Source organism: Elephas maximus, chromosome 12 (assembly GCF_024166365.1).
Source record: "Elephas maximus indicus isolate mEleMax1 chromosome 12, mEleMax1 primary haplotype, whole genome shotgun sequence".
NCBI lineage: Eukaryota > Metazoa > Chordata > Mammalia > Proboscidea > Elephantidae > Elephas > Elephas maximus.
The window spans coordinates 102,855,477-102,877,204 of NC_064830.1; the positions used below are offsets into that span (position 1 = coordinate 102,855,477).

The 21,728-nt window shown below is 52.7% G+C and overlaps 2 protein-coding genes across 6 annotated transcripts; one reads left to right on the plus strand and one right to left on the minus strand.

Moving 5' to 3' along the window:
* Positions 1-1,066: 1,066 nt before the first annotated feature.
* On the plus strand, positions 1,067-5,225 carry BUD31 (BUD31 homolog). Its single transcript, XM_049903149.1, has 4 exons — positions 1,067-1,160; positions 3,184-3,306; positions 3,493-3,659; positions 4,978-5,225. The coding sequence occupies exons 1-4, from the start codon at positions 1,067-1,069 to the stop codon at positions 5,026-5,028; spliced, it is 435 nt and encodes a 144-aa protein (XP_049759106.1). The 3' UTR covers positions 5,029-5,225.
* On the minus strand, positions 3,491-21,719 carry PTCD1 (pentatricopeptide repeat domain 1). 5 transcript variants are annotated; one of them, XM_049903137.1, is made up of 9 exons: positions 21,606-21,718; positions 15,008-15,519; positions 14,211-14,351; positions 13,569-13,787; positions 12,288-12,389; positions 9,718-10,425; positions 8,038-8,154; positions 7,405-7,587; positions 3,491-5,784 (listed from the first exon to the last, which is right to left on the minus strand). In XM_049903137.1, exons 2-9 carry the CDS (start codon positions 15,491-15,493, stop codon positions 5,602-5,604), a joined length of 2,139 nt encoding a protein of 712 aa, XP_049759094.1. In that variant the 5' UTR covers positions 15,494-15,519; positions 21,606-21,718; the 3' UTR covers positions 3,491-5,601. The 5 variants fall into 5 exon arrangements, 4 of the variants coding, with proteins under 4 accessions (XP_049759094.1, XP_049759097.1, XP_049759095.1 ...); XM_049903140.1 differs by lacking the exon at positions 21,606-21,718 and adding an exon at positions 14,751-14,865 and having other exon boundaries at positions 15,008-15,093; XM_049903138.1 differs by having other exon boundaries at positions 5,694-5,784; positions 7,405-7,552.
* Between the last annotated feature and the right edge of the window lie 9 nt (positions 21,720-21,728).

The following is a 21,728-nucleotide window of genomic DNA, read 5'->3' on the forward strand; positions in this document are numbered from 1 at the left end:
GTATGGGGCCCTGACTTTACCTGTTGGAGTTTGATTTCACTGGTGTAAGGTTGCTATGGAGAGTTCATGAGAGGAGGCGGACTGTGTGTCGCAGGCATCTTGGTAAACTCAGTCAACTGTCAGAAGGGAAGGACCGGGTGAATTTGGGGGATCTGTGTCAGTTGTGCTTAAAGGTTAGCAACAATTGGCCTGCATTCTCTTTGCCAGCTAGGAAATGCTGTGTGGTTTGAAAAGTGCTCTGCTCTTCAGCTTTGGACTGGTTTATTGCATGGACTGTCCATGACTCGTCTTTGGGTAGCTCGTTTGATAGACCTAAAAGGGATCACAGCAATCAGCTAATCCACTGCCTTCGTTTTACAGATGAGGAGACTGAGGACCAGAGAGGGAAAGTGACCTTCCCAGAGTCACAGCAAGTAAATGGTAGAGCTGAACAAGAACCCAAGCCTGTGACTGCAGAATCCAGAGGTGTTCCCAATATACTCTTAGAAAGTAGATCCTAAGGTGCTTTGGTTTTACAGCTGTTTCTTTCCCTCGTAAATATTCATTCTCCCACCTCCCCCAGTCTTAGCCCTTCTCACACTGCATTATAGTCATCCTTTCAGCTTTCTGTTGTGTCCCCTGCTAGAATGTCACCTTCTGGGGGCAGAAGCTCTTTCTTAAATCATCCAGTACAGGGTTCAGACAGTAGGTGATGTTAATGATAACGGTAAGCATTTATTAAGTACAGGTTATATATTGCGCACTTGATAGATACAATTATAATTAAGTTTTCACAATGATCTTATAAGGTAGGTTTTCTTATGCTCATCTGACAGATGAGTAAACTGAGATTTAGTGATTTTCAGGAGCTTTCTAAAGTCATGACAGTGGTTAAGTAGCAGAGTCAGGATTTGAATCCAGGCATTTATAATGCTGAACCCTTTCTAGGAGCCACTGCCCTGCACTACAGGAAGTGGATGTGTGCCATAGTGGTAGCTTGTGAAGGCCTTTGAGGATCTGAGGTTCAGAAACCAATTCAGTTCATTTTTTTTTTCCTAGATCTTTACAAATTATTTTGTGAATAAAAATGCCTAAAGTCAAAAGAAGCCGGAAAGCTCCCCCAGATGGCTGGGAGTTGATTGAACCAACACTGGATGAATTAGATCAAAAGATGAGAGAAGGTGAGTGTGGAAGTACCTGTCCTGGTTGGCTGAGTCCTGGAGTCATAGGCTGAGGTGCCTCCAGGGGCCAGGCAAAATGAAGTATAAATCAGAAGGGGTGGCGCCACTGTGTCTCCTGACGTGGACGTATCTTGTTTGTTTATAAACTCAAAAACCAAACCCGTTGTTGTTGATTCTGACTCATGGTGACCCCATGTGTTACAGAGAGAAACTTCCATAGGGTTTTCTTAGATGGACTTTTGGTGGAAGCAGATGGCCAGACTTTTTTCCTGCAGCACTGCTGGGTGTGTTTGAACTACCAACCTTTGGGTTAGCAGTCAAGCTCAAACCATTTGTGCTGCCCAGGGACCTCTACTGGCTCATAAAAAAACAAAACCCAAGCCCACTGCTGTCAACCCTATTCTGACTCATAGGGACCCTTTAGCACAGAGTAGAACTGACCCATAGGGTTTCCAAGGCTGAAATCTTTTTTTTGATTTTTATTATTATATTTTAGATGAAGGTTTACAGAACAGTCTAGCTTCTTGTGAAATAATTAGTATGTGTATTGCTATGGGGCAGTTCTGCTCTGTCCTATAGGGTTGCTATGAGTCAGAATTGACTTGACAGCCCTGGGTTTTATTGTTTTGTGACATTGGTTACCAACCCTGTGACACGTCCACACTCTCTCGACCTTGGGTTCTCTGTTACCAGCTTTGCTGTTCCATCCTGCCTTCCGGTCCTTGCCCTTGGTCTTCTGTACTCCTTTTATTTAATGGGCTTGTCTAATCTTTGGTTGAAGGGTGAACCTCAGGAGTGACTTTAGTATGGAGTTAAGAGGGTGACGGGGGGCCATACTCTCCGGGATCTCCGGTCTTTGTCAGGCCAGTAACTCTGGTCTATTTTGTGGTCTGTCGTTGTTCTTTGTCATGGCGTTTGTTTATCCATTCATCTGTTGATGGGCATCTAGGTTGTTTCCACCTCTTTGCAATTGTGAATGATGCTGCAACAAACATGGGTGTGTATATGTTTATTCGTTGGATAACTTATTTCTCTAGAATATATTCCTAGGAGTGGGATTGCTAGTATTTCTATTTCTAGCTTTTTAAGGAAGTACCATATCGTTTTCCAGAGCGGTTGTACTATTTTGCATTCCCACCAGCAGTGCTTAAGAGTTCCAGTCTCCCCGCAGCCTCTCCAACATTTGTTTTCTGTTTTTTTGATTCGTGCCAGTAATGCCAGGGTGAGACGGTATCTCCTTGTGGTTTTGATTTGCATTTCTTGAATGGCTAGTGACTGCAAGCATTTCCTGTGTCTGTTAGCCACCTAAATGTTTTTTTTTTTGGCTAAGTGTCTGTTCATCTCCTTTGCCCCTTTTTAAGTTGGAATATTTGTCTTTTGTTGTAGAGGTGCTAGATTTTCCTATAGATTTTAGAGATTAGACGTTTGTCAGATTTGTCATAGTCAAAAGTTTTTTTCCAGTCTGTAGGTTCTCTTTTTAATCTTTTAGTGAAGTCTTTTGATAAGCATAAGTGCTTAATTTTTAGAAGATCCCAGTTCTCTAGCGTATCTTTTGGAGTTTGTGTGTTGTTGGTTATGGTTTGTATCCTGTTAATGCTGTCCATTAGGGTGTCTAGTGCTGATCCTATTTTGTCTTCTATGATCTTTATGGTTTTTGGTTTTATGTTTAGGTCTTTGATCTGTTTTGAAATTTTTTTTTTTTTTTTATGTTTTCTAAAGGACTTCTAGGAGCCCTGGTGGCACAGTGGTTAAGAGCTACGACTGCTAACCAAAAGGTCGGCAGTTCAAGTTCCCTAGCCGCTCCTTGGAAACCCTGTGGGGCAGGTCTGCTGTGTCTGTAGGGTCGCTAGGAGTCGGAATCAATTTGATGGTGGGTTTAATGAATATAAAGTGGTATTTGGGGTTTAATGAATATACAGTGGTACTTCTTCTTTAACCTTGATCGTTGAAAAATAACACTATATCCTGTGTAGGCTAACTTCTCCCCCAAAGCCAACTAACTAATCTACCCTTTTCTCCACAGCGGAGACAGAGCCTCATGAGGGGAAAAGGAAAGTGGAGTCTCTGTGGCCCATCTTCAGGATCCACCACCAGAAAACCCGATACATCTTTGACCTCTTTTATAAGCGGAAGGCCATAAGCAGAGGTATTTGGCTAAATTCTCTTGGCCTTACAAATGTGAATGATTTTCAGAGTTATTTAAGTCATGCTGTCCTGATGTTTTTTTAGAGCTAACAAAAGAGGTGGGCCCAAGGTTGGGTAAATACTTTCCCATGAAGGGTGGGGGAGGCTGGTTACAGCAGGTCTGATGCCTGTCCCATCTTCCTGACAGAGCTGTACGAATACTGCATTAAGGAAGGCTACGCCGACAAAAACCTGATCGCCAAGTGGAAGAAGCAAGGCTACGAGAACCTGTGCTGCCTGCGCTGCATTCAGACTCGGGACACCAACTTCGGGACCAACTGCATCTGCCGGGTCCCCAAAAGCAAGCTGGAAGTGGTGGGTCCTCCCATGCCTGGGATTGGTGCTCTGGTTGACTCAAGGAATCTTGTTATTTTGTGCTGGGGTGTGGCTTTGTCGCGGGACGTCCTGCTGGCCACCCCTCCAGGGAGTGAATCACAATCAGCAGTGCCTGTTACATGGGGTTTGGTGGTACTAGTGTTTGTTAGGTCTGGGGGTCAAGCTCAGCTCTACCCTGGGGCACATTATTGAACTCCCTTAAAGCCTGTTTCTCATCTATAAACTGGGGGTGATGATACCTGCCTCAGGTGGCTGGGAGGGTTAAATCAGAGAAGGGCAGGCCCGTCCCGTCCCTCTAGTCCTTCTTTCTGTCTCAGCCCATCTGGTGTTCCAGGCCTCCTTCCCCTCACAGTGATAATTTCACATTACCATTCACTGTATTTCAGAACCTGCCATTCCAAAACTAGGCTAGGCAACTCGAGTATGGTGGTGGGGGGTGCAGGCCATCTGGGGCAGAGCTACAGCACGAACCAGGAGAGGACCTGCAGTGCTGGCCATTGGTGGCTCTCCCTGCACAGTCAGGAAGCTCGGGGACAGGTCTGCTGAGCAGTAGAGAGTAAGCGAACAGAGGAGAGCGAGCAAGGGCGGCCTCCCCGAGGGAAGCTCTGGTGCTGGACTTGTTTTGGGGGGGGGGGGGCGGGGGCGGTGCCATGGTAGAGTCTGGACGGGGGCGTGCTGTCCTGGCCCTGCAGCCAGAGGACAGCCGGTTCCAACTTTGCTATATTTCACCATAGGATTTTGTTTGCTTAGGGTCTTGCTGCTTCAAAAAGGGGGAAAAAATAAAAACAACTGCTCTGTGAGTAGCTGGCACAGGTCCCTGGCCAGACATCCATCCCCACCTGGGCAAGGAACACCATCTGCTGGCTAGAGATGCCAGTGCACACCCACCCTCCTTCCTGGGCCCTACCAGAGGGGGCACTGAGGCCCCTTTGCCTCCCCCCCAGCCCCCCACCCCCAGTGGTACAGGCCCACCTCCAGCTCAGTCAGGGTATACCATGCTCACTGAGTGAGCAGAATAAGTCACCTGGATCTTCTCTCTTTTTTTTTGGCAAGCCTGAATAGTTGAGAAAGCAGTAACTGTTTCCATTTTCATGAGGGATTGGGTTCCCCACCTCCAGAACTGGCACTGAGGGGTTTCTGAGGAGCATCCTCGAGGGAGGCAGTGTTCCACTGCTGCTCTCTTCAGCGGGAGGACAGCTGTCTATGTGTCAGTGGGGGGTGGGGGACACCAGCAGGGAGCTGCTGCCTGCTGGAGCCCCGCCTGGGTGCGACCCTTAGCCCTTGGTCTCTGTTGCAGGGCCGGATCATCGAGTGCACGCACTGTGGCTGCCGGGGGTGCTCCGGCTGAGGCCCCCCAGCCTTACCCCACTCCATCCTGGACTTCGGACTTCGTAGGCTCTGTGTTTGCTCTCCCCGCCCCCCCTTCGTGGGAGTCGCTCTTAGCTACCAGCACTATCCCAGACCCGCACCGGAGCGTGGGCTCCCCTGGGGAAGACTTTGGTGTTCATTAGCTGTGATTTGTAAAAATAAAACCTCTCAGCCTCATGGGCCCTGTGTTCGTTCTTTCAGAGCAGCAGAGTTTGTGGATCCCACGGGATAGTGCCAGGGACTCAGTGCTGGGCAACTGAGCAGGTTCATGTGCCTTATTTGCAGTGGGGACAGGCTCCTCAGGTGATCGTGAAGTTGTCCTTTGAAGATGGTGTGAGTAGCCCCCAGACTTGCTGTGAGCTGCCCAGCTTCTCCGGGCTCCAGCATTTGTCATCACAGCAACACCTGAAAAATGCTGCAGCTCTTACCCCAGACCACATTTTCTCTCCTCCATGACTCTGACTTTAATACAAAAGGGCCTCCTGGGCGGCCACCAAGCACTTGGGGTCCATGCACTGTTCCAGCGGGGCCCCAGTGTTGGAGGCTTCCACCATCACCTGTCCCCAAGGCCCCTGTCCACATCAGCCTTAGTCATGGAGCCTTGGTCCGCTTTGGGCTTGATCCTGAACTTCTCCCAGGGGTGGGGGGTTTCCTCGGCTGGCATCACTTTGAGCCACTGCTTGTAGTAAGCTCGGAAGCCGTCGATCTTCTCCAAGTAGGTGTTTTTCCCTTTGTACTGTGATTAGAAAACCCACAGTTAGAATCACCATGTGTTCCCTCAGCTAACCTCAAACCATGGCGGCTGCTTCAGGCCTCCCAGAGGCTCGGCCTGGCTCTTCTTGCTTCCAGACAGAGGGGAGAAAGCACGAAAGTAGTTAACACTCAATACGGGCGTAGCTTACGACAGAGAAACAGGTTCTAGGCAATGGGCTGTGCCATGAGGCAGGCCCAGAGCCACCCCAACAGTCATCTCTAAATGTGCTCCACTGGGCTCCTGCACCCGTGGATGTCACCCGTCACCCCAGCCCCTGAGCTAGGATCACTGGGTCCCACCAACTCCCCCTCCACACGGCCACCACCTCCTGTCTGATCCCTGATGTCGGCACGGAGGCAACAGTCTACACAGAGATGGGGGAAGAAAAGGAGGAACCACCAAGAGAGACCTGGGGGAGGAATGTGTCAGAAAAAGTAGACTTCAGATAAAAAAGTATTCCCCGAGATGAAGACTGCTACCACAGATGAGAAAAGGTTCAAGACTCACAAGAGTTACCCAGTTCTGTACTTGGATATTCCTAATGTAGCCTGTGACCATGAACTGAACCTAAGAGGCCCCTGGTGGGCCCTGCACCATAGGGTGAAGAGACAATCCACTAAATGGGGAGAGATTTTCACGTAACCAACAGAAAACAAGTTATCTGGAACATATAAAGAACTCCGAGGAATCAAGAAAAGACTAACCACTAACCTTTCAAAATGGCACTCAAGTGTCACACTGCATGGCCATCCCGACCTGTAGTGCCGATGGTCCCCTCCCTGCGTTGTGCTCCTCCAGGTCACAGTGGCTGTGGACGCTCTGCACGGGCTGACTCAGTCAACCCAAAAACCAACCACCCGAGCCTGGCTGCCTCAGCGCAGCAGAGAGAATGTCCATTAACACAAGCCTTCCATCACCCTCTGCCCTATTGCTGCCCTGTTTGCTAACAAATAGCAGCCCAAACTGAGCACCAGGCAACAGGCAGCACTGGGGACCAGGGAGCAAGGCAGCGGGAGGCGCCACTCTAAGCAGCTCATTTCTTAGTGGACACACGACAGCCTATAAGACGTGGCGTCAAGGAAACAGTGCTGTATGCAGTGGGGAGGGGGACTTGGGTTGGGGAAACTTGTGGCAAGGTGTCTCTAATGAAGAGCCCTCAGGCCAATACCTGTGGGATGAGGGGGAGCCCACCACATGAGAAGCAGGGGACCATGTTAAAGGTAAACGAAACCGCTAAGTCAATTCCGACACGTGGCGACCCTATAGGACAGGGTAGAACTGCCCTCTAAGTTTCCAAGGAGGGGCTGGTGGATTTAAGCTGCCGACCTTTTGGTTACCAGCCAAGTTCTTAACCACTGCGCCACCAGAGCCCCAGAGGGTATACAAAAGGCCAAGGCAGGTAAGTGCCTCATGCGGTCTAGAAAGTGACAAAAGGTCAGAGCGGCTGGGGATGAAGGTAGCAATGTGGCCGGGCCCACAAGCTGTGGGCAAAGGAGAAGCCACGGGACAGTTTTAACGGGGGAATGTCAATCCTGAAAAGCCAAGCCCGGGTGGGGCTGAAGGTCAGGGGGTTGACAGCACTTCCCAGCTTGGTACACATACCCGGTCAAAGGTGGGTGGGTACTCGGCTGCGAATTCCAGCTGGCGGATGACCACCTCGTTCACAGGGACATTGTTTCGCTGCATGTCCTTCAGGATGTCGATGAGGTAGGCGTAGTCCAGCCTCTTGAGGGCTGCGTTGATGAGGGTGCTGTAGATGTGGGTGTTGGGAGTCACCTGGGACTTCTGGAATGTCATAGGCACCAAAAATCACCAAGATGAAGGTGGAGCTGGGACAAAGCAGCCCACTGAGGCACGTCCAGCAGACCAGTGACCACGAGCCGTGCTCCCTCCTCCCAAAGGAAAGTCTGTGCCGGCTCTGTGGGCCCACCCCAGCCGGACCCTCTGAGCCCAAAGTTAAGAACATGGAGAACGAAGCCACTGCTGCTCCTGGAGCCAGTGGAGCTGGCGTGCAGTGGGCAGGAGACACCGTCTCAGCTCTTTGCTGTGGATTCACTGGTGACAATGTCATCACCGAAAGGTGACCACCCTCGAAAAGTAGCCAACATTGGCTGGGTGAGTCCTGTACTGTCCAAGGGAAGCACTGAGGCCTGGGGGCTTGGGAGAGCCCGCTTCCTGCACCCAGCCTCCCGAGCCCCCCTCAGCCCTCGTGTCCTGCACAGGCCTGGTGCTCACCTGCATGTCGGCAAGCAGCTGCAGCCCATCCCTTGGCCTGTGGCACCCAATGGCCAGGTTGCAGAATGTCTGCAGGTTGGGGACAAGCCCCCTCTTTGCCAGGACTGGCAACAGGGCCTGTGGGGACAGACATGGTGCCACTGTCACCACCAGCCCTGGTGAGAGCCTTGCTGGGTGAAGCCCTTGGCCGGAGACTGCAGATCCCAGGGGCCAGCTCTACTCCGAGGCCTCTGGCCCTCTGCTGACCACTTGCCACCCCCAGCCTTAGCTCAGCATTTGAGGCCACTCGGCCATCCAGCCGGGCTCTCAGCACCATCTCCCAGAGGTCATGCTCCTCTGCCTGGGCACCCACTTCCTGCCTGCCTGCCCGACCCACCCGTGGTGCCCCCTTTACACATGCCCCTCGCCTTAACAAGCGCCCTTCACCTTCACGTTCTGTCCGCCCGCACTGCCCTGCATCCCCTCCCCATACCTCACATGCTCCTCTGCCGGCCACCCCAGGACACAGCCCTCCAAGTTTCCTGGCACTACGGCCAGGCTCTCAAGGGCCCGTGGCCCAGGGAAGGAGGGTAGAGACATGCTGAGAATGGTGTGGGCCAAGGGGCAGGCCTGAGGGCACAAGGAACCTGGCTGGGGCCTGGGGATAGGGGCCCCTGGGGCGGGCTCTGGCATTTTCACCTTGTGGAGAAAGGCGTGCTCAGGCCATGGGTTTAAAGGCAGGGGCTCCAAATGCCCCGTCAGTGCTTCTGACAAGACAGGTGACACACAAACACTTGTATGAATAGACAAAGCCTGTGAAAGCCCTAGTGCCTGAGTCAGCGCTGCCTGGAGCTGACCCCTTACCAGCTCCCCAAGTGCGAAGGATAGCTGCTCCCCCAGCCTCACTCCCTTCTAAACAAATAAGGGCGGCTGAGTCACAGGCTGAGGCTGAGCTTCCAAACACAGCTACAGGAAGAGTCAAAGAGGGGCCAGGCCTTGCCCAGGCCACTGTGGCTACCTGGTCCCAGAGCTCTGGCTTCACAGCCAGGAGACGGCCTTCCAGACCAGGCTCCACCACTTACCGGTGGTGACACAAGCCCATCCCGGCCTCAAAGGGGCCAGTATAGTGAGGCAGTCAGGAGCAGGGACTGCAGGGACCGCCAGGGTTCACGCACTGGCCCAGCCCTCGCCAGCATGTGGCCGAGGGTGTGACTGGCCTCTCCATGCCTCCATGTTCCCACCTGTGAAATGGGAAAACCCACACCCCAGCAGTACCCCTGGTCTGATTAGTAAAGAAACCATGGGTGTGATGCACACAGCACAGCATCCAGCAGTCAGCACAGTGTAGGGATGGGAGGTGACTGAAGGGGGGACCCTCACATGGTACCGTTCCGAGTCACCAGCCATCAAAGGCAGCCTCCTTGGGGGCACTTCTCAGACCCCCTCCCACAGGTCCCCACAGCACTGGTCCATCGCCAACGTAGGACACGTACCTGCCTCCCAGCAGGGCAGGGGTGCGTCACCTGGCTCGTGGGGGTCCCAGCACTTCCCAGGCCCAGAGCAGGAGCTCACGCCTGCCCACTGACCGCCTGTGGGCTCAGCCGGCCACACCTGGCAGGCACACTGGGACACTCATCCAAGGGTCAGAGTGAGGGGAGGGGGTTCCCACCCGAGTGTCCAGCGCTGCCCCCAAGCCCTCACCTTCGCCCCCTCCAGGTCACCCAGTCTGCTCTTCTTCCTCATCAGCGTGTTGAAGAACGTCACGTCCGCCTCCACGTGGTGCACATCCAGAGTGGCCAGCAGCAAGGACTCCGCGGGGCTGCCAGGCGCCACCACCTCAGCCAGCAGTGTGAAGGTCTTGATGTCGGGCTGGAGCCTGTGCTCCGCCATCTTGTCCAGGAAGCCATCCATGCCCCCCATCAGGGCCAGCCTGTCCGCTGGCGTAGCCACTGTCCCAAGGGAGACCACAGATAGGGGTGCTGCCCTGAGGCTCAGGAGGTTGACCACCAGTCCTGAGGGAGGGGGCTGCAGGGCCACAGGGGTGATGGGTCCTGTGTGGTCAGGCTCCTCCGTGCTGTCCACCTCGGACTGGGCCTTGCCCAGGGCTCTGGCCTCCTGAAGCTCTGGAGGTACCGCCACTCCCTGAGAAGATTCCAGAAACAGCTGCCTCTCCAGGGCCTCCACAAGCAGCCTGGCCAACACGCTGTCGCCTGCCCCAGCCAGGGCTGTTTTCCTCACCCACTGCCTGTCTGCTGGGGGCTGGAGCAGGGCCGTCTCCTCCGTGGGCCTCAGGAGCAGCTTTGTGGCCACCTCTGGGTCCCCTAGGCCACAGTCCCGAGCAGCCCCCAGCAGCAGGTTGTAGCCATGCCGGCTCGGCTTGAGCCCCAGAATCAGCATCTGCCGCCACACCTGCTTGGGGAGAGAGAAGGCTCAGTCCTCGGGCCTTCCTCCTCTGAAGAGCCCTCAGCAGAGACGGCTCTGGGAGTTAGCAATCAGGCCAGCAAGTGGGAACGGCACAAGAAAAATCCAGAAAGTGGCCAACCCAGCTCCAAGCTCTGGGCAGCTAAAAATCTTAGGCAATTTGAAAACTCTCTAGGGGACTTCAAAGGGGCTGATGTCCCTTACTTTCCTTCCCCACATACCCCAAAATTTTCTGGCAGTTTCATCCCTCCACTTTCTCCTGGGAACAGTCTTCACCCCGAGTCTCTGTCCACCCTCTGTGCTTCCCTTGGGAGGGAGGGCCTGAGAGGCCGGGCTCTGGAACAGTCTAGGCTGCCTTTAAGGCTGATTCCACTGCACTTGGGGAGTGTCTCCCGGGTGCTCTGCCTGTGCCTTCCTCTGTGGAGGGTAGTTAGTGGACAGGTGAGAACTCCAGGGCTCAGACAGGTAACAGCACCGTGTGAGGGCAGGCTCGGCACCGGGCAGGCCGTGGCTGACCGCTGCCCCACTTCTCACTGGCTGTGGGCCCGGGAGCTGTCACGTACTCAGCAAGCTCGACCAACAGCAGCTGTGACCATGCTCGGGCTGCTCTGACACCACAGCCGGCACCATTTCTAACACGCCACCAGGGCTCACTGCCCAGTGTACACAGCCTCCACTGCCACATGGGGCCCAAGCTGTGCACGTGACTTCCTGCCCTTGCCAGAGATGAGCACACAGATGAGGCGGGCTGGGCAGGAGGGACACTGTTGGCCAGAGAGGGGCTTGACAAGGGGTCTCGGCTGCCACATCCCACGGAGATGGGGTGACAGAGCTGAGGTTTGGCAGGGACAGAAGTGCTACCGTGAATGGCAGGGGTTCAGGCTTGAGCATCAGAGAGGCCTCAGTTCAAATCCCAGCTCCACCACTCACTGGCTGTGGGACTATAAGCAAGTAACTTAAGTTCCTTGGCCTCAGTTCCCCTGCCTGTAAAATGGGGATAGTGGTCCCCAGCTTAAGCAGTGTTTAACAAGCGCTTTATACAAACTGCCTGCTGCTGCTATTACACGTTAATTCTACCTAGGACAGATCTAGGCCAAGACCAGGAGGAAGGAGCCCTCGGCTGCACTTCCACTATAAGGGAGAAACACACAGGTGCCACCGTGTTCTACAGCAGAGCACTGCCGCCTGGGGCGTGGGCCTGGGCAGTGGCCCTGGTCCAGGGCTGTCCCAGATCACTGGGCTGAAACTCTGTGCAGAGAAGTCGCCTGAGTCTTACTGAAATGCAGATTCAGATGCAGGAGGCCTGGCTGAGGCTGAGATCCTACACTTCCACAGCTCCCAGGGGGGAGACGCTGCTAGTCTGGGGCCCAAACTGCATGCTGGAGGCCTCTGGGTAATCTCCTGGGCCCTTCGATGAGAGCTGCTTTGGTAAGAGTGCTGACACTAACTCCCACCCGCTGTAAGGCTTTATCTCTAGGACCTGGGGTGGCATCAGAGATCTCTCAGGGACTCAGTGCAGAGATGCTCACAGAGAACCTGGGGGGCGGGGGTGCCGCAGGTGTCCAGGGGGTCTAGGCTGGCCACAGAGAGTAGCACAACAACAGAGATGTGTGGTGAGCTGAGCCGCACTCCCTGGGCCGGCCAGGCTGACCTGTGGCCTATGCCCCCACTGTCTCTAAGGGAGAACAGCACAGCCTGCACGGGGGTGCTCGGAAGACCCAAGGGCAGCAAAGAGAAAAACGCCCGCCCAGACAGCAGTGGGGGCTCGGGGACACCGAGGATCAGCATGGAGTGCCCCTGGTGCAGGGGCACACAAGAGGCAGGATGGGACAGAGCCAGGAGGGACTGACCTGCAGGGCGTATCGGAAGCCCATCTTCTTGTCCTGGATGCAGCCCATAAGCAGGAAATTAAAGGTCTCCCCTGTGACCGCATGACCTTTGTGGATAATTTCCTGGGGGACAGAGTGGAGGCTGAACTAGGGGTGACCGGGGCAGATGCTTCAGGGAAGAACCAGGCTCGTGCGCGTGGAGGCTGCAGTGCCCAATTCTGGCGCTGGGATGGCTGGAAACCACCCCCTGAGCTGAGCACCCTGACTGCTGCCCCAAGCCCCTTGTTGCAGACCTCTCCCCTGGCCACGCCCCCTTCTTTGCAGGCCTTTCCCCCCACCCCCTGCCACGCCCCTGTCTTCAGGTCTCTCCTCCCCAGCTCTGCTCCCACCCCCACAAAGCCCACCCCAGCAAGCCACTCTCAGCCCATCCTCGAGGCCCTGGGACTGCACTGAGCTGGCTCAAGTCCCAGCCTCACCAAGGGCCAGTGTCCCATGTCTTAGTCTCATTCGAGGAGTGGGGTCACAGTTAGGGCTTGCCTGAGGGAATCTTTGGAACAACCCCACGGACACCATGGGGCCTGCATACAGCAAGTAGTCATGGCACAGGTGACAGCTTGGCCTCTCGGGGGTGTCAGGGTTGGGCAATGCCTTCTTCAGACACTCCTCCCACATCACACTCCCACCTCGTCTTCTCAAGTCCCCCTTTCTGTCCTTATCGGCGTGTGGACTCCCCCCAGCTCCCACCCCCTGGGGCCTCCTCCTCTGTCACCAACACTTCCGGCTCAGTGAGGTTTGGCCCAAGTGCACTCTTCTGTACACCACAGCTGTCTCTTAGCTCTCTCTCTCGGATCCCTCCCCACACCACTCAGAGTGGCCTGCTTAAAACACCAATCTGACACCCCTGGAGAGGGCCAGTTACACTGTGCTCTTCTGGAAGCTTTCAGCACCTGCTTTGCCCACAGCACCCTTAGGAGCTGACTCACAGAGGGCAGCCAATCTGGAGACTAGCCAGCAACAAGTAGGCTGCCTGAGGGGAAATGAGATGCCCAGACCACCTAGAGCTCCCTTCTCAGTGGCACTGCCAGGCTCCCACAGGCTCCTCAAGGTAGTGCACACGACTTGCCACTCTCACACGTCAGGGGCCGAACACTCAGTCAGGCTGGGCCTCTGACAGCAGGAGCCTTGTCAGAGTCATCCGTGGGCCCTGGGACCTACACTGGCCCAAGCCTTCCTGTGTGACAGAAGACGGAAGGTCCCACCCAGGACCCGCTCAGGACTGGGCGAGGAGGGGAGGGTGCCCACCTTGAACACATCGAGGCACATCCTGAGGTCTGAGCAGCGGGCAGCTGTCTTCAGCAGGGCATGGTACGTTTTCAAGTTGAGCTGGACGTTTCTGGCCCTGAGCTGCTGCCGTAGTTTCAGGGCACACTGCAGAGCGGAGTCCTTCCAGGGTGACTCAGCACAGACGTTGAACAGGGCTGTGTAGGTGGCGTCCGAGGGCTCCAGGTCCCGCTTCTTCATCTGTTGAGAAGAGGAAAAGCTAGAGGCAGCTCCGGGATCAGCCAAAAGCAGGAACAAGCAAGAGGGAGTAGCGGTGAGTCCGTCCATCACTGAGTTAAAGTCTGGGACAGCGCACGGCTGAGGCAAGGGTGGATGAGGCAGTGGAGCCTGGCTCTCCAAACCTGACTCAACCAGAGGGACTCTGAAAACTGACTCCCCGCCCCTAAAAAGACACCAGTCCCCCTGAGAACTCATCAGGTCACTCTGGAGCCAGGCACTCAAGGCAGGGGGCTCCCAGGGCTCCGACCACCAGGCACGACTCGGAGGCCCTGACTGTTAGGGGGCTGTGGGGAAGCGCCCTAGCAATGACATGCTCCAGGCCTGCAACTGGCGCCTTCTGATCCCAGAGCCTGGCTCTCCCTCCCTGCACCCCGCCTCACTCACGTCGTTGTAGAGCCGGAAGGCCTTCTTCAGGTAGCCAGCCCGCCCGCAGCCCCCGATCAGCACCGTGTAGTTGTACTCCAGGGGCTGCAGCTGCTCCTCCTCGAGCATCTGCCTCTCAAACAGGTCCAGGGCCTCGGCCAGCTGTGGGGGTGGGGGGGCAGGGAGGGGCTCAGGACAGCCGCAGAGGGACCCTCCCAGCCAAGGAGCCAAACGCCCACACTGGGTCTCTGCCTCTTGGTCCCACAGGCTCCGCAGTACAGAAGTGACCTGGTGACCGGGAGGGAAAGAAGGAGCATCCCCCCTGGTCTCCCACCACCTCTCTGCTAGGACTTCGCCCTCCGTTTCCCTCCAGGGATACTGAGACCTCCCTGAAGGCAGGGACCAGGCCTTTTCCACCTCTGTGTCCAGGAGTGGAACCTAGGGCCTGGCACTCAGTAAGTCCTCAGAAAACGTTAATTCAGTGAATTCCAGTATCACCCTGCCCCTGCGTCCTGGTCCTTCCTTTTCACCCTTGGTGACCTCATCCTGTATGGCAGCCACCTGGGTTCCAGCTGGATGGGAGGACAGGTTCTCGTCAGTTTGCTGGGTATGCTCAGAGCCACGGTGCCCACAACTCCAGGGGACCATTCACAGCCACAGGCTCCTGAAGAGTGTCCTAAGGGTGCAGGGCAGCAGTGCTGGGTGAACAGGCTTCCTCTGACTGCAGCCCCCCGGGGCCCGCAGCTCCTCTCTGTCCCCTCCCCTCACAAAATACTGGGCACCAGAGAAGCGGAAGGCAGCGTGCAGACGTTCCTCACCTTCCCTGCCCTGATCAGCTGCTTGCACCGCAAGAAGTACCAGTAAGGGTTGTTGCCTGGGCCCTGCCATGACTTTGGCTCCAGCTCCCCTTCCTCGTCTCCCTCCACACTCTGCGCCCCGGTCCGCAGGTTATACAGCTGGGCCGTCGATTTTCGAAACATTCTCCGAGAAGAGTATTTGTTGGAGAGGGTCCCAAAGCCTTCCTCCTCCTCCTCCTCTGCGTCCAGCGTGGCCGTGGGGCTGGGCTGGCTCGGGTCAGAGCCGAGGCCTCTCGTGCTCTTCTGGTTCCCCGGATTGGGAGGCAGCTGCGAAAGGGAGCTGCTGGAGGCCGCTGGCGTCGGCCAAGTCAGTCCTGCAGCCCGTAGCCATGGGGGCCCCTCTCTGCCTCCTGCCTGCCTGGTTCTGTGCAGGTAGAGGTGCTGGAGGACGGATAGTCCTGCAGGCCGGGGGCTGGAGAAGAGCCGGGCGAGTCCTACGAGGTTCATCTCTGGCCTTCCTCTCCCTCCCCAGCCTGGAACAAGTCAAAAAAATAATGAAGTCAACTCAGATTCGTAGTCACAAAGGGTAGAAAGAAAACAGAGAAGTGGTTAGAAATGTGGGTCCTGAAGCTAAAAACCCTCAGTTCAGATTTCAGCTTTGCCACACAACCACTCCAGTGTCCCTGGGCACTCACGCCTCCGGCCTCAGTCTCCTCGCCTAACAAATGGGGTAAACAGTGTTTCCCACACAACACTAGCAGTCATCGGATGCGATCTCTCGTACACAGCATGTAGCCCAGAGCTGGTACTCCACAGACATAAGCTGTTATCGTCATCACCACCAATTACGGCCAAGTTGAGTCCAACCCATGGCGGCCCCTTGTGTGTCAGATCAGAACTGTGATCCATAGGGTCTTGGATGGCTGCTTTCTCTGGAAGTAGGTCACCAGACCTTTCTTCCAAGTCACCTCTGGGTGGACTCAAACCTCCAACCTTTCAGTTAGCAGCCAAGCACATTAACTGTTTATACCATGCAGAAACTCCTACTCAAAAAAAAAAACAGGTGTTTATTTTAAACGTTCAATACGATGTTATTTATTGTGCTGCTCAAATCTTTCCAACTTTGGCCACTGGGAGCACAGTTCTACTCTGACCTACATGGGGTCCACCATGAGTTGAGATCAACTAAATGGCAACTGGTTTATTATGATGGTGATCACGTCCTGATCCAAGAGGGCGAGCGCCGAAGTCAGACGTGGATCTGCATCTTAGCTCTGCCAGAGCTGTCTGACAGGGCCAATAACCTAAACTTTCCTGTGCCTCGATATCCTCACCTGCAAGATGAAGATAACCTCACTCAGCTCACAACAAGGCTGCAAGGACGAGATGTGTTTACCACAATGCCTGACATTTAACAGGTGTTCGAAAATAACAGCCATTAACCCACTGACCCACTGCCATGGGGTTGATTCCGACTCATAGTGACCCTATAGGACAGAGTGGAACTGCCCCATAGAGTTTCCAAGGAATGCCTGGCGGATTTGAACTGCTGACCTCTTGGTTAGCAGCTGTAGCACTTAACCACTACACTACCAGGGTTTCCAAATAACCATTATCATTTATTACTAGGAAAAAATTGTCGGCAAGCTGGGTCTCGGCACAGGGGAGCTGACCAAACATTTCTTTTCTGCAAAATTTGTGGACAAACGAGCCATAGCTGTGCCATCCAATACGGTAGCCACTGGCCATATGTGGCTACTGAGCCCTTGAAATGTGGCTAGTCTGAACGGAGGTATGCTGTATGTATGAAACACACCCTGGATTTCAAACACTTGGTACACTGAAAAGAATGTAAAATATACATATTGATAATCTTTTCACATGTTGAAACATTTTGGTTATATTGGGTTAAATGAAAGATATCATTAACTTTAATTTCAGTTTCTTTTTACTTTATTTAATGTGATTACTTGAAAGTTTACTTGGATCCACAATTAACGCCCACGGAAGCAGCAGTCAAATTGAATGCTGTATTGCTCGGGCAAATCTACGGCAAAAGTCGCCTTTAAAATGTTGAAAAGCAAAGATGTCACCATGAGGACTAAGGTGTGCCTAAGCCATGGTGTTTTCAATTGCCTCATACGCATGCAAAAGCTGGACAATGAATAAGGAAGGCTGAAGAAGAACTGACGCCTATGAATTATGGTGTTGCTGGAGAATACTGAATATACCATGGACTGCCAGAAGAACGAATAAATCTGTCTTGGAAGAAGTACACCCAGAATGCTCTTTAGAAGCAAGGATGGTGAGACTTTGTCTCACATACTCTGGACATGTTGTCAGGACGGACCAGTCCCTGGAGAAGGACATCACACCCGGTAACGTAGAGGGTCAGCGGCAAAGAGGATGACCCTTTCCAGATGAACTGACACAGTGGCTGCAATAACGGGCTCAAACACAGCAATGATTGTAAGGATGGTGCAGGACTGCGCGGTGTTTCTGTTCTACGTAAGGTCACTATGAGTTGGAACTGACTCAACAGCACCTAACAGAGACAATAACTTAGAAATTTTAAATTACATAGGTGTTAACGTGTTTTTATTGGTCAGCACTGGGTTAGAATCTAGCCTGACTACTTTAAAACCCTTTCATAAGGTTTAGGGTCACGGTTTTGAGGGTCTGTCCAGTCAATTGGCCTAATAACTGTTTTTAGAGTCTTTCTACCTCCTAGTTTGGCAGGTAGTGCCTGAGGTCTTCTGAGTGGCCATCCAACATACAATGATTGGTCTCTATCTGCCTGGGGCGGCAGAGGAAGAAGAAGACCCAGGAAACAGAAGGCAATGGACTGCAGGTCTAATTGCCTCCGTGAACTACAACCTCCACTGCCATGAGACCAGAAGAACGGGATGGTACCCGAACACCATTACTGAACATTTTGCTCAAGAACCCAATAGATAAATCCCGATCAAACAGAGGAAAAATACAGAACAGAATTTCAAATTCTTAGAGGAACCAGACTTATTAGACCCACGGGGACAGGGGGAGCCCCCGAATCTATTGCCCTAAGATAACCTTTAAACTGTGAACCAAAACTATTCCATGAAGTCATCTTCAAACTAAACAACAGTTTAGATCAACCAGTAAAGAATGCTGCTTTGAGCAGTGCATTCTTTGAAAGAAATACCTATATGAGATCAAACTGACAACAGTAACTCAAAAACAGAGAAGTTTAGGAAACAGAGAGTTTAAGTTACTGGTTGTGAAACAATATGAGTACAGAGAGCAAGACTGATGATACAAGGCAAAGAGTATACCCAACGTCACGGAACTGTACAGGCAGAAAATGCTGAATGAGTGTGCATTGCGTTATATATATTTTCACACACATACAATACATACACATACAAATATACATATATGTATACATTTACATACAGAAACCCTGGTGGCATAGTGGTTAAGTGCTATGGCTGCTAACCAAAGGGTCGGCAGTTCGAATCCACCAGGTGCTCCTTGGAAACTCTATGGGGGCAGTTCTACTCTGCCCTATAGGGTCACTATGAGTCGGAATCGACTCGACGGCACTGGGTTTGGCTTTTTTGAGAATGTATACATATGTGGACGTACACGTATATATACATATATAAAACAACCACAACAACAAAATAAAAACACTTCCATAGAAAACACCAGAACCACCGGCATGAAAATTTTCAAGGTCTAGTTATATTAGAAGGTCAACACTGGACCTCAGAAGGGATGGTAGGTTGAACAGGTTAAGATCTGAGGCACAGCAATAGGAACAGACTGCCCAGGTCCCCCAACAGGGCTGTGGGTGAGCTGGGCCTGCACACAGGCTGGACTGGCTTTGACCTCAGGTCCATGCAATATATTAGACAGCCTCTCTGGACCACCGCCAGAAAAACCTCAAAACCAAACCCACTGCCATCAAGTCAATTCCAACTCATGGCAACCCATATTTTATGAATAAGACGGCTCCCTAGAGTTTTCTTTGCTGTGAGCTTTATGGAAGCAGATTGCCAGGCCTTTCTCCTGCAGTGCCGCTGGGCAGGTTCAAAACATCAGCCTTTCGATTAGTTGTTGTCAAGTTGGTTCCAAGTCATAGCAACCCTACATACAAAAGAACAGAACACTACCCTGTACTGTACCACTCACAACCATTGCTGTGTTTAAGCCCACTGTTGTAGCCACTGTGTCAATCCATCTGGTTGAGGGTCTTCCTCTTTTTTGCTGCCCTTCTAGTTTACCAAGCATGATGTCCTTCTGCAAGGACTGGTACCTCCTGATAACACTTCCAAAGTACATGAGCCATCTTCACTTCTAAGGAGCATTCTGGCTGTACTCCGATGAGTAGCTGAGTGCAAACCATTTGCGCCACCCAGGAACCTGACCACCACAGGAAGAAAAAAAAAAAATTACCATCGAGTCAATTCCGACTCATAGCAATCCTATAGGACAAAGTAGAACTGCCTCATAGGGTTTCCAAGGAGCAGCTGGTGGATTCAAATGGCCAACCTTTTGGTTAGCAGCCAAGCTCTTAACCACTGCGCCACCAGGGTGGCCTGAATTCAGCATCTGATGAAACCAAGGACTCCTCGGAATCACGTGTTCACATCCATTCATTAAAATACATGGAATCAAAAAATATGCACTAAAAATGTTTTAAAACGAAGGTATTTGCTGTCCTGATATTGTGATAATCAGGGCAGGGTCAACTGTATTAAGACTACACATGTGTTCCTAAACCTAGTACTTCCCCTGTTGTTGTCAGGAGCCTTCGAGTCAATTTTTGACTTGCAGCGGCCCCATGTGAGAGTAGAACTGGCCCACAGGGTTTTCTAGGCCAAGTTGCTGAGTCGGAATCAACTCAGTAGCAACTTTTTTTTTTTTTTTTAAATAGGTAATCTTTACAGAAGCAGATGGCCAGGTCTCCCTCCCACAGAACCGCTGGGTAGGTTCAAACCGCCAACCTTTCAGTTAGCAGCTGAGCACTCATCTATTTGTGCCACCAGGGCTTTTACACAGGCTGATAGCAAACCAAGTCTAATTTACCATACAACCATCTTGTGTGGGGAACGGCCCTGAATCTAGTTATCTTTGTGCAAACTTCAGAAAAAATAACAGTATAACTAGCGCAGTAACTTGAAAAGAACCAGGGCTAAAGAGGGCATGAACAAGAGAAATTCTGTGATTATCAACCAGTTGTCATGAAATGAGTTGTAAAATTACTATGTTTTATTTTCTAGGGTAAAAAAAAAACAAATATGCTATACTAGCATATATGCTTCTTTTTCCTATAATTTTATTTTTTGTTAAGAGTATACACAGCAAAAGATACACCCTTCAACATATACAATCCAGTGACATAAATAACGTTTTTTGAGTTGTGCAACCCTCCATTTCTAAGTTGTTCCTCCCCCATTAATATAAATTCGCTGCCCCTAAGGTTCCTATCTAATCTTTAGTGTTGCTGATGTCAACTTGGAAACCCTGGTGGCATAGTGGTTAAGCGCTAGGGCAGCTAACCAAAGGGTTGGCAGTTTGAATCCGCTAGCTGCTCCTTGGAAACTCTACAGGGCAGCTCTACTCTGTCCTATAGGGTTGCTATGAGTTGGAATCGACTCGAAAGCACTGGATTTGCATGTCAAGTTAAAAGATCTTAAAAGAACATAATGCTTAAGGCAGACATTTTTTAAAAATAATTTTTATTGTTTTAAGTGAAAGTTTACAAGTCAGTCTCTCACATATAAACTTGTATACACCTTACTACATACTCCCACTTACTCTCCCTCCTTCCAATCTCTCCTTTTGTGACCGTTTTGCCAGTTTCTGACCCCCTCTACCCTCCCATCTCCCCTCCCCGATGCAAGTAGCTCACTCCTCACATCAGCATCTCTCTCCAACCCATTGTCCAGTCCAATCCATGTCAAGGCAGACATTTTTTATTGATTAATCAACTACTGTTTGGTTTTGAGAAGACTTCAAGGTTTAAAGATTATCTCAGGGCAAAGTTTTGGGGGTTCGTGCGCCACCCATGGCTCCAGAATATACGCTTCTTTTTCAGCACATTAAATGCCAAGGTCAAAGGGGCGCGAGGGCAACTGTCAGCTCAGGTATCACCACGTGGCGGTTACAGGTATCTCCCACAGTATTTAACACCACGGCTTTGAAATAACAAAGTCTCTGACGCTGCATACGCTACTTTGGTCTGTTGCCTCCGTCATGGAAAGAAATGCTAAATTTCACAAAGAGAAATCACCGGGGTCACCTTCTCCCTACAAGTACAGTGATCCCAGGTTAATAATTCCTGTACTGGGGACACGCGGCCGCTGCTCTCCCTCGGAGGGACCTACCGACCCCCAGACGCCTACGGGACCTCTGGCCAACTACCACCGCTCTCCACAAAGGCCTTCAGGGCCTCGGGTTCCTCATGGGACGTTCCCCGCCCCCGCGTCGCCAGTCGTCCTGTCCCCGCCTCGGCCCGGTACCGGTTCGCCCCGGCCCCCTCCTCGGTCCCCGCCCCGCGTCGCTCCCCGTCCCGTCCCCCCGCGTCTCCCGGTCCCGGCCCGCGTCGCTCCCGCCTCGCCCCGCCGCTCACCTAGCTCTCCGTCCCGGAGTCGCAAGCCTCGGCCCGGCCTTGCACAGACGCCGTCAGCGTCGCGAGATCGGCGCGCAGTTTTACGATTTCCGAGGCCGCGAGGCGAGGGAGCGCTCGGCTGGC